This window comes from Rattus norvegicus, chromosome 7 (assembly GCF_036323735.1).
Source record: "Rattus norvegicus strain BN/NHsdMcwi chromosome 7, GRCr8, whole genome shotgun sequence".
NCBI lineage: Eukaryota > Metazoa > Chordata > Mammalia > Rodentia > Muridae > Rattus > Rattus norvegicus.
The window spans coordinates 109,362,805-109,388,262 of record NC_086025.1 but is presented as its reverse complement, the minus strand read 5'-3'; the positions used below and the strand labels follow the sequence as shown (position 1 = coordinate 109,388,262).

Here is a 25,458-nt window from a genome sequence, read left to right as displayed (position 1 = left end):
TCAACATAGGGCCCGACTAGAATCTTCTGTGTTCTTTCTACCTCCTCCTTGTGGGGCATTGTATCTAATTGGGACACTAGAGTTCAGATAAGTAGCCCAGATGTAGTCTGCTGTTTGTCCTGCTGTGGGTCCGTGTCACCTACAGAGCATAAACCCTGGGGCGAGACCTCTAGTACTTTTTGAGCCCTAGCCACCTGAGATGAAAGGTTTGGAAAGGTTAGGGCTGTCTAGCAGCTGGCAGTACAATCCTCATGAGTGTCTCTCAGAACGTCCTGGAATTCCGAATAGCTCACACGAGGACACCGAGCCCTTCTGAGCTATGGCCACACCACAAGTCTAGTCCTGTGTACAGTTGTCAGCATATGTTTAGAAGGTTGAAATTAGACTAGTGTTTTAGAGATTGTCTCCTGAGACTTGTTTGCCAGGCTCAGACCATCTATTTGCCACTCTCCACTCATAGTAGTGCTGTGAGCATTCTTCAAGCCCAGCTGAGGAGCCCATGCTGGGCTTGCCATCCTGGGAGGTATAGTTTTAGAGCACTCATTTCTTTTATTCTTTTCAAGACCCTACCTCCCCCGACTCCAGAGGCCAATTTAACACCTGTCTGTCTCCAGAAGCTCCCACCTTGCGTCTTGGAGAAGCCCACCTGGCTTCTGACTATGCCTCCTAGATGGCAAGGGCAGCAGTAGCAGCTCTGCCCTTATATCTGGGTTTCAGATCCCACGGTTCCTGTAGGTCTCGTGGTCAGGTGGGCCACGGGAGCAGGCTTGGGTTGTTGACACTGTTTTGGGATGATTCGGGGTTACTGCTACTGTGTGAAGCTTCCCTGTGGTGCCGTTAGCCCAGAGGAGGCCTCACCCTGGAACCCTCAGTCCTTGGGCTCTGTAGATGAATTAGAGGGCTGCACCTGTGTGTGTGTGTGGGGGGGGGAGGGTGTCAGTGCTGTTTGCAGATCACTCATCCGTCTGCCACCACAGATGTCTACCTAATTCGAGTTGACGACTACCTGGTGGGCTTTGCACCCCTCAGCCCTTCTCCAGACCATAGCATAGTTCCTTCTGCTCCTTCCCTCCCTGTTCCTACCTCATTGGAGGTTCCTGTGGTCAGAAGTATTTCTGGCTCCCACAGGTGCTGTGCTGTGTTGAGGACCTTTTCTCTCCAGGACACCCTTTCCCTGGCCTCATAAGCATTTGCTGCTTTTTGGCCTTAGGCCCTAGCAGGTTCTTTGTTCCAGGGTAGACGTTACCAGGAGATGTTGAAGCAGATTGTGCCATTGCTACTGGCTGGGAGACTCTTGAGGAAAAGAATGTATTTTTCACATTTTTTTTTAAAGATTTATTTATTTATTATATATAAGTACACTGTAGCTGTCTTCAGACACACCAGAAGAGGGAATCGGATCTCTTTACAGATGGTTGTGAGCCACCATGTGGTTGCTGGGAATTGAACTCATGACCTCTGAAAGAGCAGTCGGGTGCTCTTAACCGCTGAGCCATCTCTCCAGCCCTACTTTTCACATTTTGAGGGTGATGGTGCTTATCCTACCAGTGGGCTTCATTTGAGGCCAGGGAGGGAGCCCTGCTGCCTGCCGGGATCTACACTGGGCTATGGGTTAGGGAGGTTCCTGCTGATTTCTCAAGACCCCAGTCTGTATCGACAGCTCTGTGGGTAGTGTACACACACACACACACACACACACACACACACACACAAGTGTGAATGTGCAGAAGTACAGGTGAACATGTTTTCTGAAAGCTGTGATATGAACAAGATCTTTCCTGAGAGTGTAGTACACAGTGCAGACTCAGTGACATATTCCCAAAGAGTACTTAGTATTTAGCTCTAAGGGTTTCCCTCTGCAGCTGGCTTACTGCTCCATAGTAGAAGGCCAGGGTATCCCAGAAGGAAAGTGAAGAGTGGCCAAGAAGGGCCTGGTAACTCAGTGTTAACAAGAGGAATACAGCTTCTTCTTAGTTGTGCCTGTTTTTAGAGTGTGGTTTTCAGGCTTCTTTTCAGAGCATCTTTTCTTGGTAGTAAGAAGAGGGAGCCAAGAAAAGGCCAAGTAGTGGTGAACAGGATGCTTGTGCTCTCAGGGGAGGTTTACAAGATGGAGCTAGAACCTCAGGCAATCTGGCAGCCACTCAGCCTTGAGATCTATCCTCTTGACTTCTGAGTCTAGCCAGGCTCCACTAGTAGGAAGGTTACATGTGGCTCACTGCTATGGATAGGAGGGAATTAGCCTCATGATGGTTCAATCTATGGCTTTTTAGGGTAAGCTGAGGCTGTTTCCTCAGCTCCAATCTATTTCCTCAGATTTTCAATGAAATTATTTAATGACTTTAGGAGCTCAGGTTCTGGGGGCCTCAGATGCAGCCTGTCCTTTGCCCTGTCCTCCTACTTTGCCTTGAACACCATGATGTTCAAGGTGCTTACATGGCTGGTCTGGAGTTCTGGGGATTTAGTTAGCTGTGACTAACAGAAATTGAGGGGACCTGAATCTGATTTAAAAGGTCACTATGGCCTGTCCCTTGAAATTGAGTGAGGAGGGCCTGAGCATTCTGCCTATGCCTTACTCAGAGCTTGGAGGTGCAGTGCTGACACAGGCAGGCCCTGTCCTCTGTCACTATGCTTCTGCCCATGCATGTCTGTGATTTGACTAGCTTCCATGTGAGGGCTTGGTCTCTAGAGGGCTTTGGGACGTAAACATCCCAAGAAAGAGGGTCACAGGGTCTCTAGGTCACAGGGATGATGGAGCAACGATGAACCCACCTGGGCGAGTTGGGGCTATACCTATCTTTAGAGATTGGAGCATCAGGTTTAGGAGCATCTCTAAACCATCTCTGGTGTGTGCTGCATTATGGTTTGGGGGCTATAGGTGGTCCTGTGGCACAGGAGGAGCACTGTGCCTCTGCTTATTTGGAGCTAGTGTCGCAGCAGATCAACAAGGTGAAGCCATCATGATCCATAATCCAGCCAGGACTCACAATACAAGGAAGGTCCTTTCCCATATGCCCTATAGAATATTGAAGTGGAACAGGCTACCTTCTAGTCACCTGGGATCTGAAGTTGACTGGGTGTAGCTGTAAGCCAGTTAGGGGCTATCTGAGTGGTCCCCAGAAGTGCAGGGCAGGCCCACCTCTACTATGTTGGTGGCAGCTCTCTGATGGTGGGTGGCACTATCTTTCCTTCTTTTCTCACCAGCCTTTAAGGTCGGATAGAGTGATGGTTAGAAGGGGAGGGGAGATTCACCCCCCATAATCTATAGCGACTGTCACACAGCAAACTACTCCCATTTCATACAGGCGGGTCAGGTGTCGTGCACGATCGATGGCTAGCGCACAATAATTACAGGAACTAGCAGCTTGTGTTGCTTGAGTGACTTTAGGAAGAGTAGGGTCTCAATCTTCCCTCTAATAGGGCTCTGACAGTCTGAGGCGGCAGCCGCTTTGGTGGCTGAATGTTGGGCTGACAGTGTTGTCATTAAACACCAGGTAGTGTGGAACAACAGAGAACACGGATCTTGCGCAGGGGGACAGGGTGGCTGACAGCGGTTATTTATCATCACCGAGCTGCCCAAACTCCTCAGACTGCAGTGCGAATGGCTGCTTAGGGTGACTTATGGCTCTGTCTGGGGCTGCTGTTGTGATTTGATAATCTGTAAATGTTTGTCAAAGATGGATTTCTTGTTTCCATGGTGCTGCAACAAAGGCTGATGACAAGCCTGCTGTGGGTTAGGAGATGTGGACAGTCACTTGACCATGTACACTTGAAGAGACAGAGTGGCTGACGTTTCTAGGTCTTCAGGAACCTGTGCTGGGAGATGACACCCAAGAGACTCTTCCTCTCACAGGGCTGGCTCTTGCTGCTATTTCAGTGTTAGGTGCACACCTGTGTCACTGTCCCTTCTGAAGCTGGGAACTAGAAGACCAGTTTCTATAGCTGCCTGTAGGGCTATAGGTCCTATCTGCTGGCAAGAACTTGAGGCATATTTTTCTACCATTTTGGGATTCTGGCCAGGCCTTTCTAGAGCTAATGAACTTCTGCCTGCATGTTGTTCTGCTGCTGTTCCAAAGGGGCCTTCTGGACATACTAGCCTGTCCTTAGAGTACGGAGCCAAGGTGCTTAGGAGGGGCCTGAGATGCCCCTTGTGCTGCCTGTGTCCACCTGCAGACCCAAGGACCTGGCTGCTTGTGGCATGTCTTTCCCTTTTGATTTGCTGGGAACTATCAGGCACAGGAAAAGTAGAGTGATTTATTAGACTCATAAAAATTCATACTTTGTGATTCCAGTCATCCCGCATCTGAAGCTTGTTAGAGCACAGTCCCTGGCAGCTCCTGCCGCGCCAGCGTGGCTATGGGGAGGGTTCACCAGTCACTCCGTGCCTTAGCTGCCATCCTGCCTTATTTAGAAAAACAGACGGACAGGCTCTGGAAGCACATGAATGATTCTTTCTCAAAGGAGGGTGGTGGGAGGGCAGGAATTTTGTTGTGATAATACAGCTGTAACCTCCTGGGCCGTGTCCTTATGGGTGAGAGTTGGTGGGTGGAGTTCTTTGTACTAAAGACCTGGGCTGGGTCGGGTGTTGGAGCACAAAGTATGAGTGGTCTCTGTGGCTAGTTCAGGTTGGCATTATACCTATGTGCAGACAGGCAGCAAACTGCCTATTGTCTGTGGACATAGGCGAAGACATGGGTATAGGTAGAGGTGTGGACAGGTATAGGAGGCCAAGTTCAAATGGGCGGCCCTGACTCTAGCAGTTGTCATGATGGGGATGCAGTGCCTCTGTAATTATTGCCAGGCTGTGATAGTAGGAATTGAGCCCCGTGTGCCTTTTAGAGACTCTGAGAAAGGCGGTGTGACCTGGTGCCCACGTGGCCTGAGCCCCTGTGCTAGGTAGTATAGGCAGGCTGCTCTCAGTTCCTGTAAGTCTTGCTGTCTTCTTCTCATCAGTATCTTGAGGGGCTGACATGGCCTTCAGGGCTACCATGTGATTTACATTGTTTTATGTGAGAGTGTGAGAGGCAGAGAACTTTCTCCTTCTAATGACAGGGATGTCCGATCATCTGACTTTTGCCTTCCTAAATAGTTGAGCGTCTAGGGCACTTGGGAAGCCAGGGGGCAGGGTCAGACCTTTAGCTTTTTCTGGTTTGAGTTTGCTTCCTCTCACAGCCGTTGGTCCCCACAGCCTGCAAGTGCCACCAGCAGGGAGGCAGATGTCATGCATGAGCAGACTGGGATGCAGTACTCATCAGTACTGATTATTATCTCTTGTACTCTGAGGGGCCTTGCGCTGTTGACTGTCTGGCTGCCATGACTGAGGGCTAGAGGCAGTACATCCTCCATCCTTGGTGTCTGGAAAAGAAAAGCAGTTAGAACTTCCTAGCTAGTGTGAAGGATCGACCAGTAGACACATTGTTTACCTCTAGTAGTACTGGCCCTTATATTGTCTGGGTGTATAGAGGTGCGAACTGATAACTAGGAGGAGGGGGGAGAGGAAGCCATGCTGGCTCTACGCGTCCATGGTCCAGTGGAGGGAGTTACTGCTGGTGGAGTGAATGGGACCTGGTAACATGCCTCAGCTCTCTAGAAGCAGAAGCCACACACTGAACCAGCCAAGCCTGCCTGCACTCTTCTTTTTTTAATTTACTTTACATCCTGACAGTAGCTTCCTCTCCCTCCTCCTCCTATCCCCTCCCTCTCATCTCCTTTCCCCTCCTTTCTTACCTAGAGGAGAGGAGATGATGGAGATGATCAGGGATCCGAAAGATTGGAGATGGACATACAAAGGGACCCCTGTGCCTCTGGCCTGGGAGATGTGTGATCAGTCTTTGACTTTACCTGGTGTCGGTAGGAACCTGACCGCTGATGCTGTACTCAGATGTTCCTATGCAGGTATACTCATAAGCGTGAGCTCAGAGCTTCAGGGCTAGGCTCAGTAGAAGCTGTGCTTTCCTTTGTAGCCTCAGAGCAGGATGTCCCAGCTCTAGTAGCAGTAGCTTGGTGGCACAGAAACTGAAGATGCTGGTAGGATGAGAACTGGAGCTTTAGTTTTGCCTTATACAGGAGCTATGGGTGTCATAGTACTGAGCTACGGAAAAAGGAAATTATAGTGTGTCTGTGTGTGTGTGTGTACTGTGTGTGCGCGTGTGTGTCTGTGTGTGTATATATGTGTGTGTGTGTCTGTGTGTGTGTATATATGTGTGTGTGTGCTGTGTGTGTATATATGTGTGTGTGTGAGTGTGTGTGCTATGTATGTGTGTGTGCGTGTGCTGTGTGTGTATATGTGTGTGTGCTGTGCATGTGTGTGTGAGTGTGTGTGTGCTGTGTATGTGTGTGTGCATGTGCTGTGTGTGTATATGTGTGTGTACGTGTGCTGTGTGTATATGTGTGTGCTGTGCATGTGTGTGTGTGCTGTATGTATATATGTGTGTGTGTGCATGTGTGTGTGCTGTGTATGTGTGTGTGCATGTGCTGTGTGCTGTGTGTGTGTGTGCGTGTGCTGTGTGTTTATATGTGTGTGTGCTGTGCATGTGTGTGCTGTGTGTGCTGTGCATGTGTGTACATGTGTGCATGTGTCTGTGTGTATGCTGTGTGTGCTCTGTGTGTGTGTGTGTGTGTGTGTGTGTGTGTGTGTGTGTGTGTGTGTGTGTTGCATGTCTGTGCTGGAGGAAGCCTATGTGGTAGAGCCAGAATTTGACACTGGGAGGTGAGGAACTGAGGCAGCACTTGAGATAGGGCATTTGACTCTGCTTTGGTTCTAAGCATGTGTTGTTATATCAGAAATGGGAGAGAAATAGTCTTGAGCCAGAGAAGGTTCCAAGTCTCACGGGAATGGATTTAGATGGCTTGGGGATCCCCAAGGAGAATAGTCTCTTGTGGATCCTCTCTCTCCATTAGGGCACAGGAGTGCCAGAGCCTACCTTGTCTGACCTTCAGCTACTTCAGGGGCTAAAACTTGCGTGCACACACACACACACACACCCATCATATATGGTCCTGATTTTGGATTCCCCAAGAGTGATGAGCTGTGGGCTGAGGCGATTTCTTCTGGTTAAGAAGTGGCTGGTTTTCCAGTCCTCGTTTTGGTTAATTCTTGCTATGTCCCCAAGCTCTGGTCACTGACTATGCCACCTGGCTACAGTGTGGACTACAGTGTTGTATATCTGTAAGGTCCCATCCCCAGGCCTTACAGGGTAGGGTATGCCTGCATAAGCCAGGAAGAGCCTTCTCACTCCAGAGCAGCTCTTGCCTGCCCTGCTTTCTGTGAGTGACAGAAAGTCCTGCTGACATTGCCTCTGCTCCCTCCTGCTGCACTAGTGGGCACTGTGTTCCTTCCAGGCTCATGGGGTTTGCAGACAGCTCAGAGGTACGTCACGGTTTTAAATGTAGGAGCAGAGGCCTTTCAGAAATGTGTGCTGCATGTTCTGTTTAGAATTTTGTGGCCATTTCCCCAAGAGTGCAATTCAGCAGTTGTTTGTGAAGAGGCAGTCTGATGGGCCCTGTGCTGACAGGGTGCACTCTACCGGCTTTACAGAGTCGGACCTGAGTGTTGGCCTCTTAGGCTCATCTCTGTGTAACATGTAGCCTTTCTGTAGGGGTTGTTGAGGGGGGATGAGTTGTTGGAGAGGACTGGTGTATCCTAGGGCACATGCTGACTGCAGCAGAAGAGAGGGACCTCTGGGAAGTGGAATTGGATGGGATATGACGGTGTCCCTTTCCCACTGTGCTGTCTCAGCTGAGAGTCTGCTCAGATGCCACTAAGCTCAAATGACTTCTCACTACCTCTGCTCTCTGGATCTTGTTCATCCCAGACAGGCAAGGGATCCATTCCTGCCCCTCCGCTGCTGGACCTTTTTGCCTTTTAGCCATTTCCTAGTCCAGCAGGAGGGACAAGACACTCACATGAGCTGGACTTCCAGGCTTAAAGACTCCTGACTTGTCAAGTATTTCTGAGTACCCACCAGTATGCTCTCGTTTTTGTCAATCTCTAGTTTCTCTCTGTCTTTCTGTCTCTTTTTGTCTCTCTCTTTAACCAGGGATTAGGGTTCTGCTGTCTAGAACTGTCCCTGCTTGAAGAAGTCCCTTTTTTATTCCTGGCCTGTGACTGTAATCCATGGCTACTCCTGCCCCTTCAGAACCAGTTCAGAGGTTGTTCTGTAATATCTGGAATGATGTTTCCTGTCTTGCCCGCTGTGTGTACATATGGCACTGGAACACCATCTATTGTAACACAACTAATTAGGCAATTAATTGTGAGAAGTCTGCTCTCACGGGAGAGTGCCTCTGCCTTAGCTCTGGAGCCCTTCGGCAGTTGTGGGGACTCATGCACATGAACTATAGGATGGCAAGAATAATGCATAAGGGAGAAGAAAAGGGCTTATAGGAAGATGGGTGGGCATGAAGGCCCGTGCTAGTCTTGGGTCACATTATTAGGGAGCACTTGCCAGGCCAAGGTGATATGCATAGCCGCATCTTTGTCAACATGTCCCTGAAGGCTCTTGTAGCTCACCACCACCTGTCCATGCTAGAGAAGGGTCAGACTGGTTCCTGCTGACGGGGCCTTTCTGCCACATGCTCATGTTTGCTGTCTCAGGCCAGGTGCATCAGGACAGATCCTGAGCTAGCCTCGAGCTTGCACCTCACCAGAAACTATGATAAGAGTTATACAGAAGAGAGTTGGATGTATAAATTTAGCGAGTGCCACTGAGAGCTGTTGGGGACCTGGAAGAAGATACTATTGATGGGCAGACAGGACATGTAGCCGGTGAGCCGAATGGGAAGGGAGCATGGTTTATGGGGCAGAGTAGAAATCAATGTGGCTTCTGCAAGGGCTAATCCATGATGACTTCTCAGAGTTGTCATCAGCCAGCGAAGAGTATAGGCAGTTTGAAGATATCGAAGAAGTGTCAGCATAGCTGCTGATAAAAAGCAGATTAGGCAATATAGGAAGAAAGTTGAATCGTACAGAATTAGGGGCAGAGAGCCTGACTGGGCAAGATGCCCTCAGTCCTGTAGCCATCTCTGTGGCCTGTCCTCCACCTGGGCAGTACTATAACAGCTCTGAGAAGCCAGCCCCAGAAAACCTCGGGTCTCGGCCCTGTCCTCACGCATCCTCACGCAGTCTCCCAGCGGATCTGACCCCTGCCTGCCAACTCCCAAGCGTCCCAATGTCAAGAACTTGGAGAGATTTTCATGGTTCTGTCAACAAGGTCATATTCTCCTTTGTAGGCCCTACTTGTCCACCGGCCTGTCTGCCTCACTCTGACTCGGGCACAGTCTGTGTTCAGGTGCCAATCTCTGGTCTCTTCCTTAGCTGACCCCCTCATCCAGTTGGAGCAGAAGGAGTTTTTCTTACGCCACTGATGATTCCTACTGTCCTGTGTTAGCCACCTCCATAGAAGCTGCTGATGTTTTACCTGCCTGTTTCTGGGGCCCCAGCTAAGGGGTTGGTGGACACTACTATTGGACATGCTCAGAAGTCTTTTGCACTCTGCTCCTGTCAGGGCAGGTTCCATTTAAGTGTCCTCCCTTTTCCTGAAGGGAGTTTGTGTGGGGTTTGTGGTGAGGACAGTCACCTTGACTCTTCAGCTAGCTGGAGCAAGAGGTGGGGAAGCAGCTTTTTCCTGGGCTACCTTAGGCATTTCTTTGCATAAAATGCTAATTCTTAAACTATCCTATTTATTAACTGGTTGTGAAATTAGCGACTTATTTTCTTCCTAGTCATTTCCCTTTGAAGTTCCATAAAAGTCTGAACAGCTTCTCAATTCCTGCCTCATGACGTCCATTGGAGGGTTCTGCCATTTGTGGTGGAGCATTCTAGAATGAGGGCAGTGCTGCTGGACAGTGACTGACTCCTAGGCCCTCTGCTCATCCACTTAGGAGCTGTCCAGACTTCCTGGGCTGAGTGGTCTCCCTCCTTCCCTCCTGGTAGGATGTCCCTGGATGAGGGTACAAACCATGCTCTTGAGGGTACCCTTGAGCTGCCCCTGACCAGCTCCCAGCCTGGGAATGAGGGTGTTGAACCTTACTGCCAGAAGGTTCAGTCTCGGACAGGAGCTGGAGCCCTGCTGATAGATGGGGCTCATATCCCATTCAAATATGATGCCAGCAGTTTTTTTGTAGTTTGTCTTCCATTGCGGTAGTAAAGTTTTTAATTAGGAAAGCTAATGAGTTCGATTAGTCATTAGAAGTGACCTCTGGACGGCGGACGGAGAGGGCTGCATGTGTGGGCCTGATAACACAGCTAGGGCAGCGTAGGCAATAAAGGCGCGAGGGGCTTGATTTGAGTGAAGCGTGCCACAGGGGATACATCATGCGGAGAAAAAAAATTACAGCCCTGGGAGTCTGTAATGAAGGGAATTAAACCAACATCCTATCTAAATAACATGATTATCTACACAAAACCCTTCAGCCAGCAAGGCGGGGTGGGCTGCCCCCACCTGTGTCCTCTGGGAGGAGGGCTGAGGCTGTTCCTGACTGTCAGTCTGGCTGCCCAGTAGCTCTAAGTCTTTATCCCCTGTCCACCAGGGAGGGGCCCATCCTCTTTTAAGCCTGTCTGGTCCCTGTGTGCTAAGCGTAGTCTTAGAAACTCTTTCTCCTGCTGCTACTACATCTGAGGTTTTTCCTTCCTGTAGCCCATCTGTCTGACAATTTGCCCTGTGTCCCCAGGGTCATTGTTATGAATATATCTGAGCCGTCCATCTGGAAAAGGCCAGGGACTGAGAGTAGTTTGTGGCCAGACTAGGGAGATGTCACCCAACTAACTATTGAGTGACTAATCCTCTTTGTGAACCCCTCAAATAATTTCACTCTCATGGGAGGATTGTCCCTTGGGACCATTGTAGGTGTGAGGTTGTAAGAAAATACCCCACCTTGCTTTACAGTGATCCAAGGTCAGTGAGTCAGAGTCTACCTTGTGTTTCCTTGATGTGACAGTTGGTCACTACTAAGTGTAATACAGGAAGTTAGTGAAGAAATTTGACCCCAGGTTTGCTAGCAGGAGGGATGAGACCAGCAGAAGCCACTGCCACCCAGAGTGCTGACTGTTCTGAGCTGCTGCATAGAATTCAGTCCTGTGGGCAGTGGGGGTGTAAAACGTCCTAGAGGAAGCTGGATAAGAAAAGCTTTTTAGCTAAAAAGATGGCCATGGAATGGAATCAGAGCTGGTTTTGATTTAATCCAGGGTGTCAGAGGGAGTCTGGGTTCCGGAATAGTCCAGTCCAGCTTGGACTGCTGTGGAGCACATGGGCTATAGGACTAAGCTTTGGCTCTAGGCTGTGGGAGGGTTTTAGGATTTGTACCTCAGCTATGCAGGCTCAGGAGACCCACGAGCGGGGTTTGAACAGAAGTTGCTAGCTACTAATTGGGAACCCTGTAGCCGTTTTTTATGGGGAACCTTAGCATAGGGAGCAAACAGGTAGGACCTGAGCATTGCTCTGGCTGACTTGCCCCTGTCTACTGGGAGCACTGGCATCATGTAAGGAAAGAATGGTTCCAGTAGGCCACATTCTCATCTCAGAAGAAGCAGCGAGCCTTGGGCTGGGCTTGCAGGCGGTGAAGTCATGTTGGGGCTATTGACAATGAGAATGCCTGTATTCTTGAGCTCTTAGTTGAAACAAGCTTGTATTGATTGATTGTTGGCCTCTCCTTGCTCCTAAGACCTTGAAAATTCGATTCAACAAACATTTTTTTAATGATACCTACTACACACCAGGCTCTCCCCTGCGTCTTTCACATGGTGAGTTACGGGCAGTGCTCAGAGTTGCACATTCGTTTGGGTAACTCAGGATCACAGAATTCCAGGTGATGCAGCTTGTCTTGGATGTATTATTTATTTAGGTTTTTTGAGAGATGGCCTCACTTATGTAGCTCTGACTGATCTAGAACTCACTAGTAGACCAGGGTGGTCTTGAACTCAGAGATCTGCTTACCTTTGTTTTTGCTTCCTGAGTGCTGAGACTAAAGACGTATCTTGTGTGTGTGTGTGTGCGTGCGTGTCTGTCTGTGTCTGGGTATGTTCATAAGGGTGTAGGTGCCTATGAAGGGCAGGACAGGGCGTCAGATTCTCTGGAGCTAGAGTCATAGGTTGTTGTGAGTTGCCTGATGTGGGTGCTGGAGACCAAACTTAGGTCCTCTGCAAGAATAGTGTGTGCTGTTAGCTGCTGACTCCTCTTTTCCACTCTAATGCTTTGGTTCCTGAACTCTGCTTTTTTTTTTTTTTTTTTTTTTTTTTTTTTTTTTTTGGGGGGCTCTTTTTTTCGGAGCTGGGGTCCGAACCCAGGGCCTTGCGCTTCCTAGGTAAGCGCTCTACCACTGAGCTAAATCCCCAGCCCCTTTTTGCTTTTTTTTTTTTTTTTTTTTTTTTTTTTGGTTGGTTCCTGAACTCTGAACTCCTGTTTTCCCCTTGGTCTCCTTGAGACAGATAAAGATGGGAACAGAGAGAACCAGAAGGGGGAGGAAAAAATGAAAGTCAGAAGGCTGGTGAGGTGGATAAGTGGGTAAAGGCACTTGCTGCCAAACGTGAGGACCTGAATTTGATCCCTGGGACCCACGTGGTATAAGGAGACTCCCGTAAGTTGTTTTCTGACCTCCGTGTGGGTGATGTGGCTCATGTGCATGTGTGCAGACACCTACCCAGGTAATAAATAAACGTAATGCACTCTTACCAGTATTTTAATAGAAAAGAAAAGAGAAGAGAAACTCTTGACAAGGGCATGATGGCAGGTGGAAGATGTTTGGGATGAGGCCTCTAGATGCTGTGATGGCATTGTTTTGGCTGGCATTTGCCTCTATTCTCTGGAACCAAATAGCTCTTGAACTGTCACTCTGAGGGTCACTCAACCTCAACACAACCCAGAGGCTTTGACCAAGTGACCCTGAGACTTTCAGGAAGCCCTGGAAGACTTTTCAGTAAGTGACTGGTTGCAAGTGGGACAATCAGTGTCTGAGGTGGTGGTGGGGGGGGGGGCTTTTGCTTATATCTAAAAGAAGAAGGGCAGTTGTGGTGTGGGCACAGTGGGCCTGTGAGCTCCTCTCCCTGGTCTTTCCAGAGGCTGTGTGGTTGAGGTGCTACCGCAGGAGGTTGGGATGTGGGAGCTCTGCTGATCTCAGGACTGTCACAGTTGCTGCTGGGTCACCCAGAGCTACTCCTAGCCTAAGGGCTAAGCAGAGACAGAGTAGTGTCTTTGAGGGTCCTGGGGCAAGAGGGAGTTAGGCACAGACCAAGGGGGGTCAGCCCACCTGGCTACGTTTGACTCGGCTCTGTTTAGGGCCCTGTGCCTCATGTCAGAGGGGAGCAGCCATGAGAGGCGGCCGTGTTAGCTTTAATTATCTGGGCAGTTAGAGCTGTACATTATGAAAGTCGGGCAATTAGGCGTGTTCCTTGAAGCTATGGAGAAATTGCTGGCTATCAAGTGGAAGGGAACTCAGGCAAAACAGATCCCTACTAATTGCAAGAAACATTCAGCAAGAAAAAGCCATCGTGGATATCACCCCACAGAATGTTATGAAAACAGTGATTAAGTACATAAATCTATTTGGGCATGTTGTTGGGAGGGACTGCAGAGGAAGTGTGTGTTCTGGTGCCCTCCCATGCTGGACTTATCTGCTCTGGCCTTTGGGACCCCTGGAGTTTGGAGTCTTGGGGGTTCCTAGTATGAACTCTCACTTGTGAGGCCTCTCTATTGCCCAGGGCTCACTTGCTGGACTTCTGCTCTTAAGTGTCCCCATCTTGTTTTGGTGGCTGTGAGGATGTTCTAGGCTCTCCTGGACGCTACACTAGCCACCTCCTAAAGCCTTCTCTGCCAGGCTAAGGAGAGAGGTAGCTAAGGCTACATCTGTGTGTGTATAAGGAGTGAGGCTGGAGGCAGGGTGTGATAGAAATTTCCTCTAACTCGGAGGATAGTCTAGCTCTTGCTGACCTGTGCAAAACCTGGGTTTTCCTTGCAGCTTCCAATGCGCACATACGGATTCCGCCCTCCAATAAGGTGATCAAGACCCGCTACCGCATTGTCAAGAAGACCCCAAGCTCTTCCTTTGGTGCTCCGTCCTTCCCCTCATCTATACCCTCCTGGCGGGCCCGGCGCATCTCGTTATCAAGGTAGGGAAGACCTTGTCTAGGCTTTTGCAAACCTCTGTACTGTGTTCACTGTCTGGACATTGAGGACTGAAGATCGAGGCCTTTGGGCTATAGGATCTCAGTTTCCCTCAAGGAACCACTTTGGGGACAACATCTTGGGTAGCAAACAGCTTAATTTTTTTTCATTTGTTTAGCAGTTTCTATACCATATACATGGCCAACTTGCTTATATTGCATGTTTACAAAGGTACGTGTGGGCATATGTCCACTGCTGATATCAGCATGCCTACTAATTGGTGGGACCTCAGGCACCGTGGAAACAGCTGCCCCCAAGATATATTTGGGTCCTTTATATGAGCTGCCCATGGATATCCTGCTGTGAGAAGCCAGGCCCTGAGCACCCTGACTGAAAGCTACCAACATGTTGTCTGTCAAGAATGGTGATGTAGGTTCCTTAGTAACCTGCCTTGGCCATCTTACACAGTCTTCCCTCAAAACGCACTGGCCTTGCTGGAGCTACCGTATCAGTCCGCAGCAATGTATCTGGCATTCTTGGGGCTCCCTCTGGGTCCCAGGAGAAGGCTGGGTCTTTTAGAACATGGTTTCCCACTCCTCTTTTACTTTAGGTGGAAGTGTCTTACTCCAGACACAGTAAGGGGTGGCATCCCACTGGGTAGGTAGGGAGCGGGAAGTGGCAGAGCATGGCCCTGGAGGAGATGTGGGTCTGGAGACTGGGCAGGCCCACTTGCTGAGCAGTGCGTTTCACAGCCTGCCGCCCTCCATAGTCCCGCTTGGTTATTGCTCCTGCTGCTACCCAGAGGATTCCGGGACTGAGGCCAGAGGTACATCATGCTGTGTGGACAGTCCTGCCTGACTCTAGGGCTTATGGTGGGTAAACCTATTTAACTTGTATGTCTAAGGCTAACCAGCCTCTTCCCTTACCACCAGCCATACCAGGTTTGGCCCTGTTACCGACTTTTCTGGAGGCAATAGCTGGAAGTATATTTTAAATTAATTTTACTGCACTTTTTGTAATATTTTTGTTTTAAATAGATTTATACGCAACTTGGGGGCTATTTCTACAAATTTATGAAGATAATTTTTACTCTCTCGATAAGGTTAAATTTACACCTGCTATTTCCATATTAATTCACATTGCTAAGTGGATCTAATTTTCTTCCGTTCCTCTATCTGGTGAGCATGGCCTTTCCTAATGCAATTTCCCCCTCACTAAATCACTGTGATCGGGAGTCATGATCGAGCTAAATTAACTTAAATTAATTTACTTAATAAGAGCCCCAGATCATCGTGAATGAGGTTCAGATTTATTGATTCTTAGCTAGTGAGAACCTCCCCCTCCTGCAGCCAGTATTAGGCCTGAATCCCTCCTCTTGTAGGGCATGGATAGGGGCCCAAGGTAATGCTCCTTGGGGCCCAGCCATCTTTTCCCTCCATCCTTGGAGAGCCAAACAGGCTCCAAGTTTCAGTTCAGTATGGTCTCCTAGGAGGACTCTAAAGGAGTTACTATGTAGAAACTTGTGCCTTGGCTCCTGTGGGCTGAGTCCTGGAAAAGGGAGGTATTTGTTGAGGTGAGGGGTGCACAGTCAGCGGGCATGTCACAGAGTTTGTTGTGGGGTCTAGGAGGTAAAGAACACCAAGTCAACCTGGCTCTTGTCTCTAAACTTCCTGTCCTACCTGGGTGGTACCCGGTGTGATTCAACTGTATGTGTGGGCAGGAGGTGGGGTAGATACTGCCTTTTGACAGCCCAGGTCCCACAGCAATGGGTGCCTGCCTGGATTGACTTCATGTGTTTGCTGTGCTGGCTAGCTCTTATGGACTCCAGGCCTCAGTGCTCTCCCTGTACTCAGAGGAACAGTTCAGCTTGGATACAGTTGTTGAAGATATGTAAAGGGCCCTTCCACTTTTTCCTGACCACTCGCCCTGGTCATTTTTAATCCTTTGCCAGATAGTTGAAACTCATGGGGGGTCATGACTTCTGTGCCTAGGGCTTGGAAGGGTACTAAGCTTATGGGTACAATTCTCAGGAACCTTAGAGAGAGTGGTGGCCAACAGGTTAGACCTCTCTTACCCAAGGTCACCCATTCCCTAGTGTCACTGCCTGCTCAGCAGAGTGGCTGCCAGCCAGTTGCCTGACTTGCTTCTGTCGGCTGCATACACTTGGGCTTGGCTTATTGAAGCAACAGAAAGAGGGTGTCTTTAAAGCCAGTGGTAGAGTTGGTGCCTGCTGCCTGCTGCCTGTGCCCTGTCAGAGCCGGGGCCACAGTGATTTTTTTTTTAACCAGGCTTGTTCCATGCCCCTCACCCTGAAGCCTTCTCAGGTCTCCTTGTGTAACAGGAGGGATTGGGACAGGGTTGGATTCAAGCCACTGCAGACTAAGGACTGCTGCAGTGCGATTTTCTGGGCCCATAGCTGACAACTACCCTGGGAAGGAGGGAGGGCATCTTCCCTACTCGGGTAGGTAGCCCTAGTAGTCTTAGAAGTTTTGATGGACATAGTTGAAGCCTGGTAAACACATGTGGTGGGGTGACTAAGCATGGGCATGAGATGGCGTCTTCTCATTCATCCTTTGCAGATACTGTGGGTAGAGATTTGGCTACTTCTGATCTAAATGACCTTGGCCTGAAGCCTCAGTTTCTTTTTCTTTTCTTTTCTTTTTTTTTTTTTTTCCTTTTCTTTTTTTCGGAGCTGGAGACCGAACCCAGGGCCTTGTGCTTGCTAGGCAAGCGCTCTACCACTGAGTTAAATCCCCAACCCCCGAAGCCTCAGTTTCTAATCTGCTCTTGAATTGGCATTATTTATTCTGAAGTGTAAGAAACGGGATAGTGGGTGTAGAAGACATGGATAGTGAGTGGCAAGGAGGCTCCAGGGTTCAGGAAGGTCTTCAACAGACAACAACTTGTTGCCCTCATCCTAAGCAGGGCTTCTCAGTGAGTGGACTGAGTGAGCCTGTGCCACCTGACAGCCAGATAGCTTGGTTACATCTCTGCCCTCCTTAGGTCACCAGGATGATGGAGTGGGCAAGCTGGCAATGCCATGATTTATGCCTCCCTCCCACATCCTGTGGTTTCCTGTCTATGCTCTTCCCTCCCTGCCATCCACACCCTGGGCTGTTAGCAATGTTTCTGTTCTGGGAAAGAGCAGGAGTGACCATCTTCCCTTCTGGGAAGTTCTATACATCCTTTCCTTGGAGCCTAAAGTGGCAGTGTAGGGGAACTCCCATCCCATCTCTGAATACATTTTATGGTATGAGGTGATCACTATGAGGCCATGAGAAACTGGCAGGCATATACTTAGAGTAGTCACAGGAGGGGAGTTCTGCTGCTGCACACTCTGGGCTGGGCATGTTGGGAGTAAGCTCATGGCCTCAGATTTTTTCGATTAGTGCTTGTCTCTGTCCAGACAGAAGGCTGGGAGGCTGCTGAGCAAAGCCTTTAGAACTTTGAGGTATTCCCATTCAGGGTCTATGAGGATGGCCATGCCCCTTGAGGCTGTGGTTGGCAAGCTTACCTGCTGTCCTGTCCAGGGGAGTGCATAAAGGCCCATAACAGAAGGCCTCTCTGGTACTCTGACTTTGAGGGTAGTGTCTGTAGTTCTGATCTCTGTCTTCAGGTATTTGGCAATGGCTATTGGCTCAGCTCTGAGGTTTTCTGTTGAATGTATTGTTCAGCCCATGCCCAGGGGAGCCAGCAGGGTGGAACAGTTGTTCAGTTAGTTCAGTCCAGGGTCCTGGGAGCCCCCACTGCACATGCTGTCTTGGCCCCAGGTCAGCCTCCCAGAGCAATCCTTGAGACTTGCAGAACACTGATGTCTTGGAATAGGGCTTGTCCCTCGGGGTTTCAGGCCCGGAACCAGTCCAAGTCACACAAAGGATGCTGCTCAGTCCTAGGCTCTAAGATGCAGAGGCAGAAATTGAATGGGCCCTCAGAGAGGAGCCATCCCAGAACAGAGGCACACATCTGCATGGCAGGTGGTTTTTTTCCCTAAGATTTGTGGATTTGCCTGTGTCCTTGTGGCTTTCAGCAAGTTCATTAATCTGAACTGAAGCTGATGTGACTTATATCCCTAAACTGCCTGTCACTTTTTTTCTTTCACCAAATTCATTTGACATGAAAGTGCGAAATAAACAGAAGCCACTGTGCTTAAGCAGATGAATCGAGAGGCTTTTCCAGCCCTACTACAAATGGTCCTGTCACAGAGCTGCTGCTTGCTGGGTTGCCTTATTTTATTTTATTTTGTGCCTGTGCGGTAAATCTTAAGTAATCTCTGTGCAGTTTGACGAGGTTTAGGCCAAGATTTTGAAAGGCTGTGAAACGCTTCTCCAAAGTGACGTCTCATTAAAGAGGATTCAGCCAAGAATGGGAGGCATTTCTAACTGCACGGCTGGTTCCTATGCTCTGTCTCGATGTGTTTCCTTAATGAGCAGGTGCAAGCACTAGCCTGGCTACCAGCAACTGCCCTGTTCTGCCTCCTGCTTGCTCTCAGTGCAGGGTACTGTCTTGTCACTGCCAGGGCTGCCACAACAAACTGTCACCATGTGTATGGCTTAGAAGTGTGTATTTGCCTCTCTCTTCTGAAGGTCAAAGTCTGAGATCAGGGTGATAAGGGCTTGCTCTTGGCTTTCTGGGGGACATCTTCATATAAGGGAGAAGAAGAGAGCTCATGACAATTTATTTGGTCTTTTCACTTAGAGGACCCTGGTCCCATCCTGAGGGCCTTAATCCTTACACTTAATCTGACTCTGAATAGACTTCCAAAAGCCCTACCTCCAAATAACATTTCTTAAAGCTAGGGCTGCAGCATGGAGGTTTGAAGGGTACAACTATCCATCCGTCCATCCATGGCAGGGATGGTCCACTGTCAGCTAGAGCTGGAGTTCCCACAGCTTCCTGACTCCCAGGGAGTGCGGGAGTGAGAGGTGCTTGGAGTGACTTCTTACGAGGCCAGTGCTCTCTTCTTCAGATAGTTTTCATCCTCATCCTCCGCCTGGTCTTGAACAGCCCTCTAGGAGTTTACGAAGACCCTAGTTCAGCTCAGTATGGGGTCCTGTTCGTACTGATGGTCTTAGTTGCCAAGGAGCTAAGGGTATATTAGGTTAGGGGCCTCTTGGGACCCAGGTCTTAGTGAGGATGGCAGTCAGGAAGCACGTGGACAAATGAGACATGTGGTTCTGTGAGTAGCCACTGGTAGGGCACACTGAGGCCCTGAAATCTGCCAAAAATGGTGGGTTGGGACTTGGTCTTAGGGAAGACCCATCTGGAAGTAAACCTTTCAGGAGTTAGGGCAAAGGCAGCACAGGCCACAGCAGCAGGGCATTTCTGTGGCCTGGAGAAGAATTTAGAGTGCTAAGAGGAAAGGGGCTAGTGTGCAAGGCAGGGGCCTATGGGTCTGCTCCTGGGCCAACCCAGTGGTGGGTATCATGGGGTATCAGAAGGGGCATTACTCCCTCCACAGGTGAGGAGCAGCTTGCCAGTGAGGCAGCACTGTTGCAAGTCCTCCTTGGGGGTTGCCCCCTGGCTCTGCAGGTGAACGGTGTCCCTATTTCTGGCTGTAGTGGAGAAAAAGGTAGGGCCACTCAAGATAGCCCTCCTCCCGCTAGGGCAGAGCTGGTCCCCTCTGACTGTTCTTTCAGCCCAGGCCATGCTTTGGCCCTCGAGACTGATGCTAGTACAGTGCTGATGACTGTTGGACCACCGTGTCCTCCTGTCTCAAGACAACCAATTCTTCTACTGTCAGGCTCCCCTACAACCAGGTACTTGCTCTGCTTTTGCAGCTTTGAGCTTCAATGTCTGACTGTGAGGACCTCATCCAGAGGCCATGCATGTTGTCAGTAAGACAATGACTTACATTTGGGCCATAGCTCTAAGACTCACTCTTAGAGTCCTTAGAATACCTGATACTCCTGCATGAGTGCTCAGTCCCTACAGCATGGGTGTTAAGAGAGGTGGTAACAAAAGAAGATCCCTAGGGTGGTGCTGCAGATAGTGGGTACAGTAGTTAGAAGGATTACCGTTTATCCTGGAAGCCACTACACCCAGCTCTGACTCCCTTTCCTCACCTTAGTGTCAGTATTGGGAGTGATCGGGAGGCATTGGATTACATGTATGCAAACAGGTCAGGAGATCCTAGGTACAGGCAACCCTGTGCCTAGAAGTTTCCTGATTCACGCAAGGCTAGCAGCAGAAGAGGAGTGTCCAGTATTGCAGTATATGCTCTCTGGTCGGTAGCATAGAATGGTGATCATGTGGGTTGGGGTTATTCACCTGATTGACACCCATATTTTACTTGTTGACTGTGTGGGTGTTGTGGCTCAGGTCAGCGTCTTCCTGACTTTTCTTCTGAGCTCCCTTAAGTGGGTGTTGCAGGCAGGCCACAGGTGGGTGACTCCTCTCTGCTTAGGAACTAGATTGGAAGCGCCTGACAACCTGAGTTAAAGCCCAGATGGTTAAAAGGTTCCGCCTTGCTCTTTTTATCACTGCTTGTGTGTTCCCTTACCTGCCTACCTGGAAGCTACAGCCCAGCAGAAGCCAGCCTGAACATGAATGTGAAAGGTCACAGGCATAGTAGAGGATTTTTGCAGGGGAAATGGCACAGGCTAGTTTGGGAGAGCCTAGGGAGGCTAGGGAAGTACCAATGCAGATGCTCAGCTGGGTCTGTAGTAAGGAGTCTGGGTTTAGAGAATTACTATGGGGCCCTGGAGGGGCCAAGAGGGCCTAGATAGTGCCAGCCAGCTGCCCAGTCCCGGCTTTTGCTACACAGTGACAATGTGTTTATAATAGCTGTGAATGGGCTTAATGTAGCCGCTGTCCTGTGCAGGGCCCTGCTGACATTTATGCACTGCCCCCTGGGCCTGTGAGGTGGCCTGTTGATGGCTGCCCGCAGGTCTAAAACCACAGCTGCTGGGCCTGGGCTAGAAGTGGTACTAGTCTAGGGCTGAAGCTGTTTTGAATCTGTTCCTCACCTCTCTCCCAGTGGACCACAGGCTGCCTCCTCCTTGCTCCTGTGTCAGTAGTGCCCAGGAAAGGGAGAGAGAGGTTACCTTAGTTCATGGCTCACATGTTCTTTCCTAACTAGTTTTTTACTTTTAGTTTCTTTGAATAACTTTTTTTTATTTTGATGTTTATACTTAGAGAAAAGGCACAGAAATAATAAAGTATTCTAATATTCTTTACCCACGCCTACCAATTATTTTCATTTTGACCATTTACTACTGGTTCTTAAGGACTGTCTTTGTGGTCCTGCACAAGTCTCTAGGCAGGAGGGATGTCTGAGGCCTAACTTGGTCTCTGTGCTCATGTACTTGGAGAGCAAAGGCCCAGGTGTTGTGGGAATGTTCCTTTACTGGGCTTTTTTAATGTCTCTTTAGAATCTGTGTAGATTTGTTGTTGGGCGGGAATGTTGTAGAGGTTCTTATGTGTTCTTGGCTTGCTCAGTGGAGGAGCCACATGGTCCAGGAGCTCTTGGCTGGCCTGTGTTGTGCATGTTACTCTGATCCATTGGTAGGAGATTGTGAAGACTTGGCAGACTCATGCTCCCTGTCGAATTGTTGCTGTCCAATCATCTGGATCTATTAGTGATTTTCCAGTCCCTCCTTCATCCTGATGGGTTGATGGAACTCTACCTGTAAGTAGTGACCCCTTGCTTGTGTGTGTTTGTTTGTTTATAATGCTGTGGTCCTGAACTCACACTGTTAAGTAGGCTGTAATCTGTTTCTGTCATTATTTATTTAGGTCCTCAGTTAGTCTTATCCTTCAGACTGGGTTGGGTTTCTCAGCAGTCCTTATCATTCCCTGGACACTGACTTTCAGTGGACTGAAGGTGCTCCAGGTTCACCCTGGACTTTCCCTTCTATGGTCCTAAATCAGTCACTTCTTTACAAAACTTTGCCTCTTATGGTATGTCAACATTTGACCAGTCTTTGCAGTGTGTAGAAGCTTCCTGTGACCAAGTATTAGTAGTGTTGAAATTTAGTTCTGGGTGACACAGCATGCCATGTTGATTTCTTTTTCTTTTCTTTTCTTTTTTTTTTTAAGATTTATTCATTTATTATATATAAGTACACTGTAGCTGTCTTCAGATACACCAGAAGAGGACATCAGATCTCTTTACAGATGGTTGTGAGCCACCATGTGGTTGCTGGGAATTGAACTCAGGACCTCTGGAAGAGCAGTTGGGTGCTCTAACCGCTGAGCCCTCTCTCCAGCCCAGCCATGTTGATTTCTGATCTGCTCAGTATCTGCTTGTGCTTGGATGTTCATTTGTTCACACCTGGAATGCAAGTTTCATTCTTTCAACTAAGCACTGAGAAAAGCAAGCTTACTCAGTAGAGTTCCACTTTGTTCTTGGCATGTGGAGAAATATAGAACTATAAATGTAGGAATTTGTGGGTCTTGCTGAATGCTGTATGTACAGTGCTTTCCTGTACAGAGACACATTCCTGTATGTTGCCCCGGTCAGTCTCATGCCTATTCCAGTGCCTCCAAACCCAGCAGCTCCCATCCAACTTTTCTTTTATCTTTTTTTCTTATAAGATTGATTGATTGATTGATTGATTGATTTATTATATGTGAGTACACTGTAGCTGTCTTCAGATACACCAGAAGAGGGCATCAGATCTCATTACAGATGGTCGTGAGCCACCATGTGGTTGCTGGGAATTGAACTCAGGACCTCTGGAAGAGCAGTCAGTGCTCTTAACCACTGAGCCATCTCTCCAGCCCCCCAACCAACTTTTCTTCCTGTGGACTCATTAATTTGGGTTAGAATGAGACATATGTGACTGTCCCTTACTTTGTTTGCACAGAGCAATGGATCTGTTTTACATCATCTCTGGCTTCTGTACATTCTTTTGCTTATTCCACACTGATGTGAATTCTCCATGGGTGAGCATTGAGCTGATTCTTGTTTGAGAGGTGTAAATGAAGGCTGCTAAGCAGCTGTACACACCTGAGCTTCCCTTTCCTGTAGTGGGGATTGCTGGAATGTGGAGAAGACATGTGTTTAGGTATGTGGAATTGTCTCATCTTCCTTCCATAGGGTAGGATCCTTTCTGTCCCCTTATATCTAATATTATTAGGTTTTGTTTTATTTTGGTTGGGTTTTTATTTCTACTCTCAGTGTGTGGCAGTCTCATTCCATCCCCTGGTGACCATAATGTTGAGCATTTACTCAAGCTTGGTTATTCTTAAGCTATGGGGGTACATTTAGGTTTTTTTATAGCACCATGTCTCTCCCCTCCCCTCCCCTATTCTTCTTCAGCCTCATGGATTGGCTGAGGCTGAGGAAACAAGAAGGCTGTGGCTTCAGGGACCCCATTCTTGTGCTTGTCCCCCCTGTGTGTCCCACCTGCTCCCCCTCACCTGTCTCATGCGTGTGCGCGCGTACACACACACACACACACACACACACACACACACACACACACAGAGTGTACTCTGCACACACTTCCCTTGCAGGCAGGCTGTCTGCTAGCACCATTGTGCTCTAAGCCGTGATCCCACGCTTAGACCTCAAGGAACATTGACTGGGTCCCACCCCTGCCAGCTCACTCATGTCCCTTCCTAGGCTGGTTAGAGATGCAGGCCTGACCGAATCTGTTTGGGCCCTGTATCCACTGTCTGACTGCTCACTTATATCCCATTTGATGTTCTGAAATTTTAGACATAGGTAAAGAAGCCAAAGTAGGATGTTGCCTGTGGGGAACAGGAGTTGCATTCTAGGCAGTTCTTCTCTGTGTGGGAGCTAAGCAAGCACGAGGTGTCAGTCTGTAGTAGGAGAGCTTTGGATTCTCTTTGGCCAGGGGAGGGCTCTTGAGGATGAGTCCTGGAGTCTTCCTCTCCTCCTGCTCTGGCCCCAACACGCTTCCCCACGTGGTGTTGAAGGAGGCCTCTTCCGGCAGGTTTTTTAGAATTTTATTTTATGAGAACAGGCGGTTACAGCTCCCCAAGTGCTGTAAAAGTTAATGTGATGGCCTCCCTGCGCCTGTGCTCATTTTTATAATTTTTTATTTTATGAAACAGGACAGGGAGCTTAGTGACTTATTACTATTCATTTCGTTTCAATGCAGTAAATATTGATTCAGTTGGGGGTTTTCAATTTAAACCACTCGGCGATTATATAAAATATTACTGGCTTCTGAAATTATGCTTACCGATCCCTTCGGCTGCTCATTAAGGAAGGAGTGCAATTTTTAGATCCCTTTGCCTTCATCATTCTAATAAATGGGCTGAGATACGTTTTTGCACGGAAGGTGCCACAGAAGTTGCTAGCAGGGGTTTGACAGCACGGATGCAACTCTTAATTTGGAAGTCATTTCAAAGCATGCCTTGGTTATTTATTTCTGTTTGAGGCAGGCAGGCCTTTGAGCTTGTGTCCTCGGTTGCAAGGCTGAGTGGCATCCTCCTGAGCCGGACACCTGCTGCTTCCACTAGAGCTGAGGCCCACACCCTTTCAAAGCCTTTCAAGGAGGGACTGGCAGGAGAGTTGTCTTGGAAGGGCAGCTTCTCGCCCCTGACTAACATTGAGGCTGGGAGATGCCTGAGGGATACACAATTCCCAGGAAGGGAAAACAACACTTTCTTAGAGATCTTCTTGTTTATTGTTACTTTATTATATTTATGTATAAGGAGCTTTACCTGTATGTGTGTGTATGTATCAGTTGCATGTTTGGTGCTTGTAGAGACCAAAATAGGGCATCAGAGTCCCTGGAACTGGAGTTAGAGACCATTGGGAACCACCATGTAGGTGCCAGAAATTGAACTCTGGTCCTCTACAAGAGCAACAAGTCCTCATAACCACTGAGCCGTCTCTTCTACCCCTTCTCAGAGATCTTTAAACTCGGCCCTTGCTAACTGGTGGGATAGAGCCAAGACTCAAGTCTTGAGCCCCTTGGGTGCCTGGGCTCAGCTGGTGCTGATGGCTGAATTGGTTACTACTGTTCTGTTCTTTAGTGTTCTGACAAGCAGTACATAAACACTGTGCTTTCCCAACAGGTACCTTACCTAGATGCTGGCCTCAGAGCAGGAAGCCAACTGGAGCTTCTGCACTCAGGTCTGTTCCTTTGCTTAGTCACTCCACATCTGAGTGATGGCTTCTGGGTGAGCTAAGGAATGGCCCTATGACCAAGACATGAAAATTCCCTAGGAGACTTCAGTGCTCCTGTGCTCCCAGGCTAGGGGTACAGGTACAAGTAAGAGTCTTCTGGACATATAGGTCCAGGGCCTTGGACTTGGAGTGGTCCCATGTTGAGGCCCTGTGGGACAGAAGGAAGGTAGGGCAGGCAACAATGATCTGTTCCCCTGTGTCACTTGGTCATCCATGGTCTCTCTGTCCCTCTAGTGAAGCACTGAAGATAGATAATAG

General features: G+C 48.8%; 1 protein-coding gene across 5 annotated transcripts in view; it reads left to right on the top strand.

Annotated features, from left to right (window-relative positions):
- Positions 1-25,458, top strand: part of Zc3h3 (zinc finger CCCH type containing 3) — an 84,819-nt gene that overhangs the window by 17,979 nt on the left and 41,382 nt on the right. For 4 of the 5 annotated variants that reach the window (NM_001134865.1, XM_063263275.1, XM_063263276.1 and 1 more), the window contains exon 4: positions 13,948-14,098. In NM_001134865.1, coding sequence (NP_001128337.1) covers positions 13,948-14,098 — 151 coding nt within the window. Of the gene's footprint in view, positions 1-13,947; positions 14,099-24,099; positions 25,147-25,458 lie in introns of those variants that run through there. The other variant, XM_063263278.1, reaches the window with a different exon arrangement.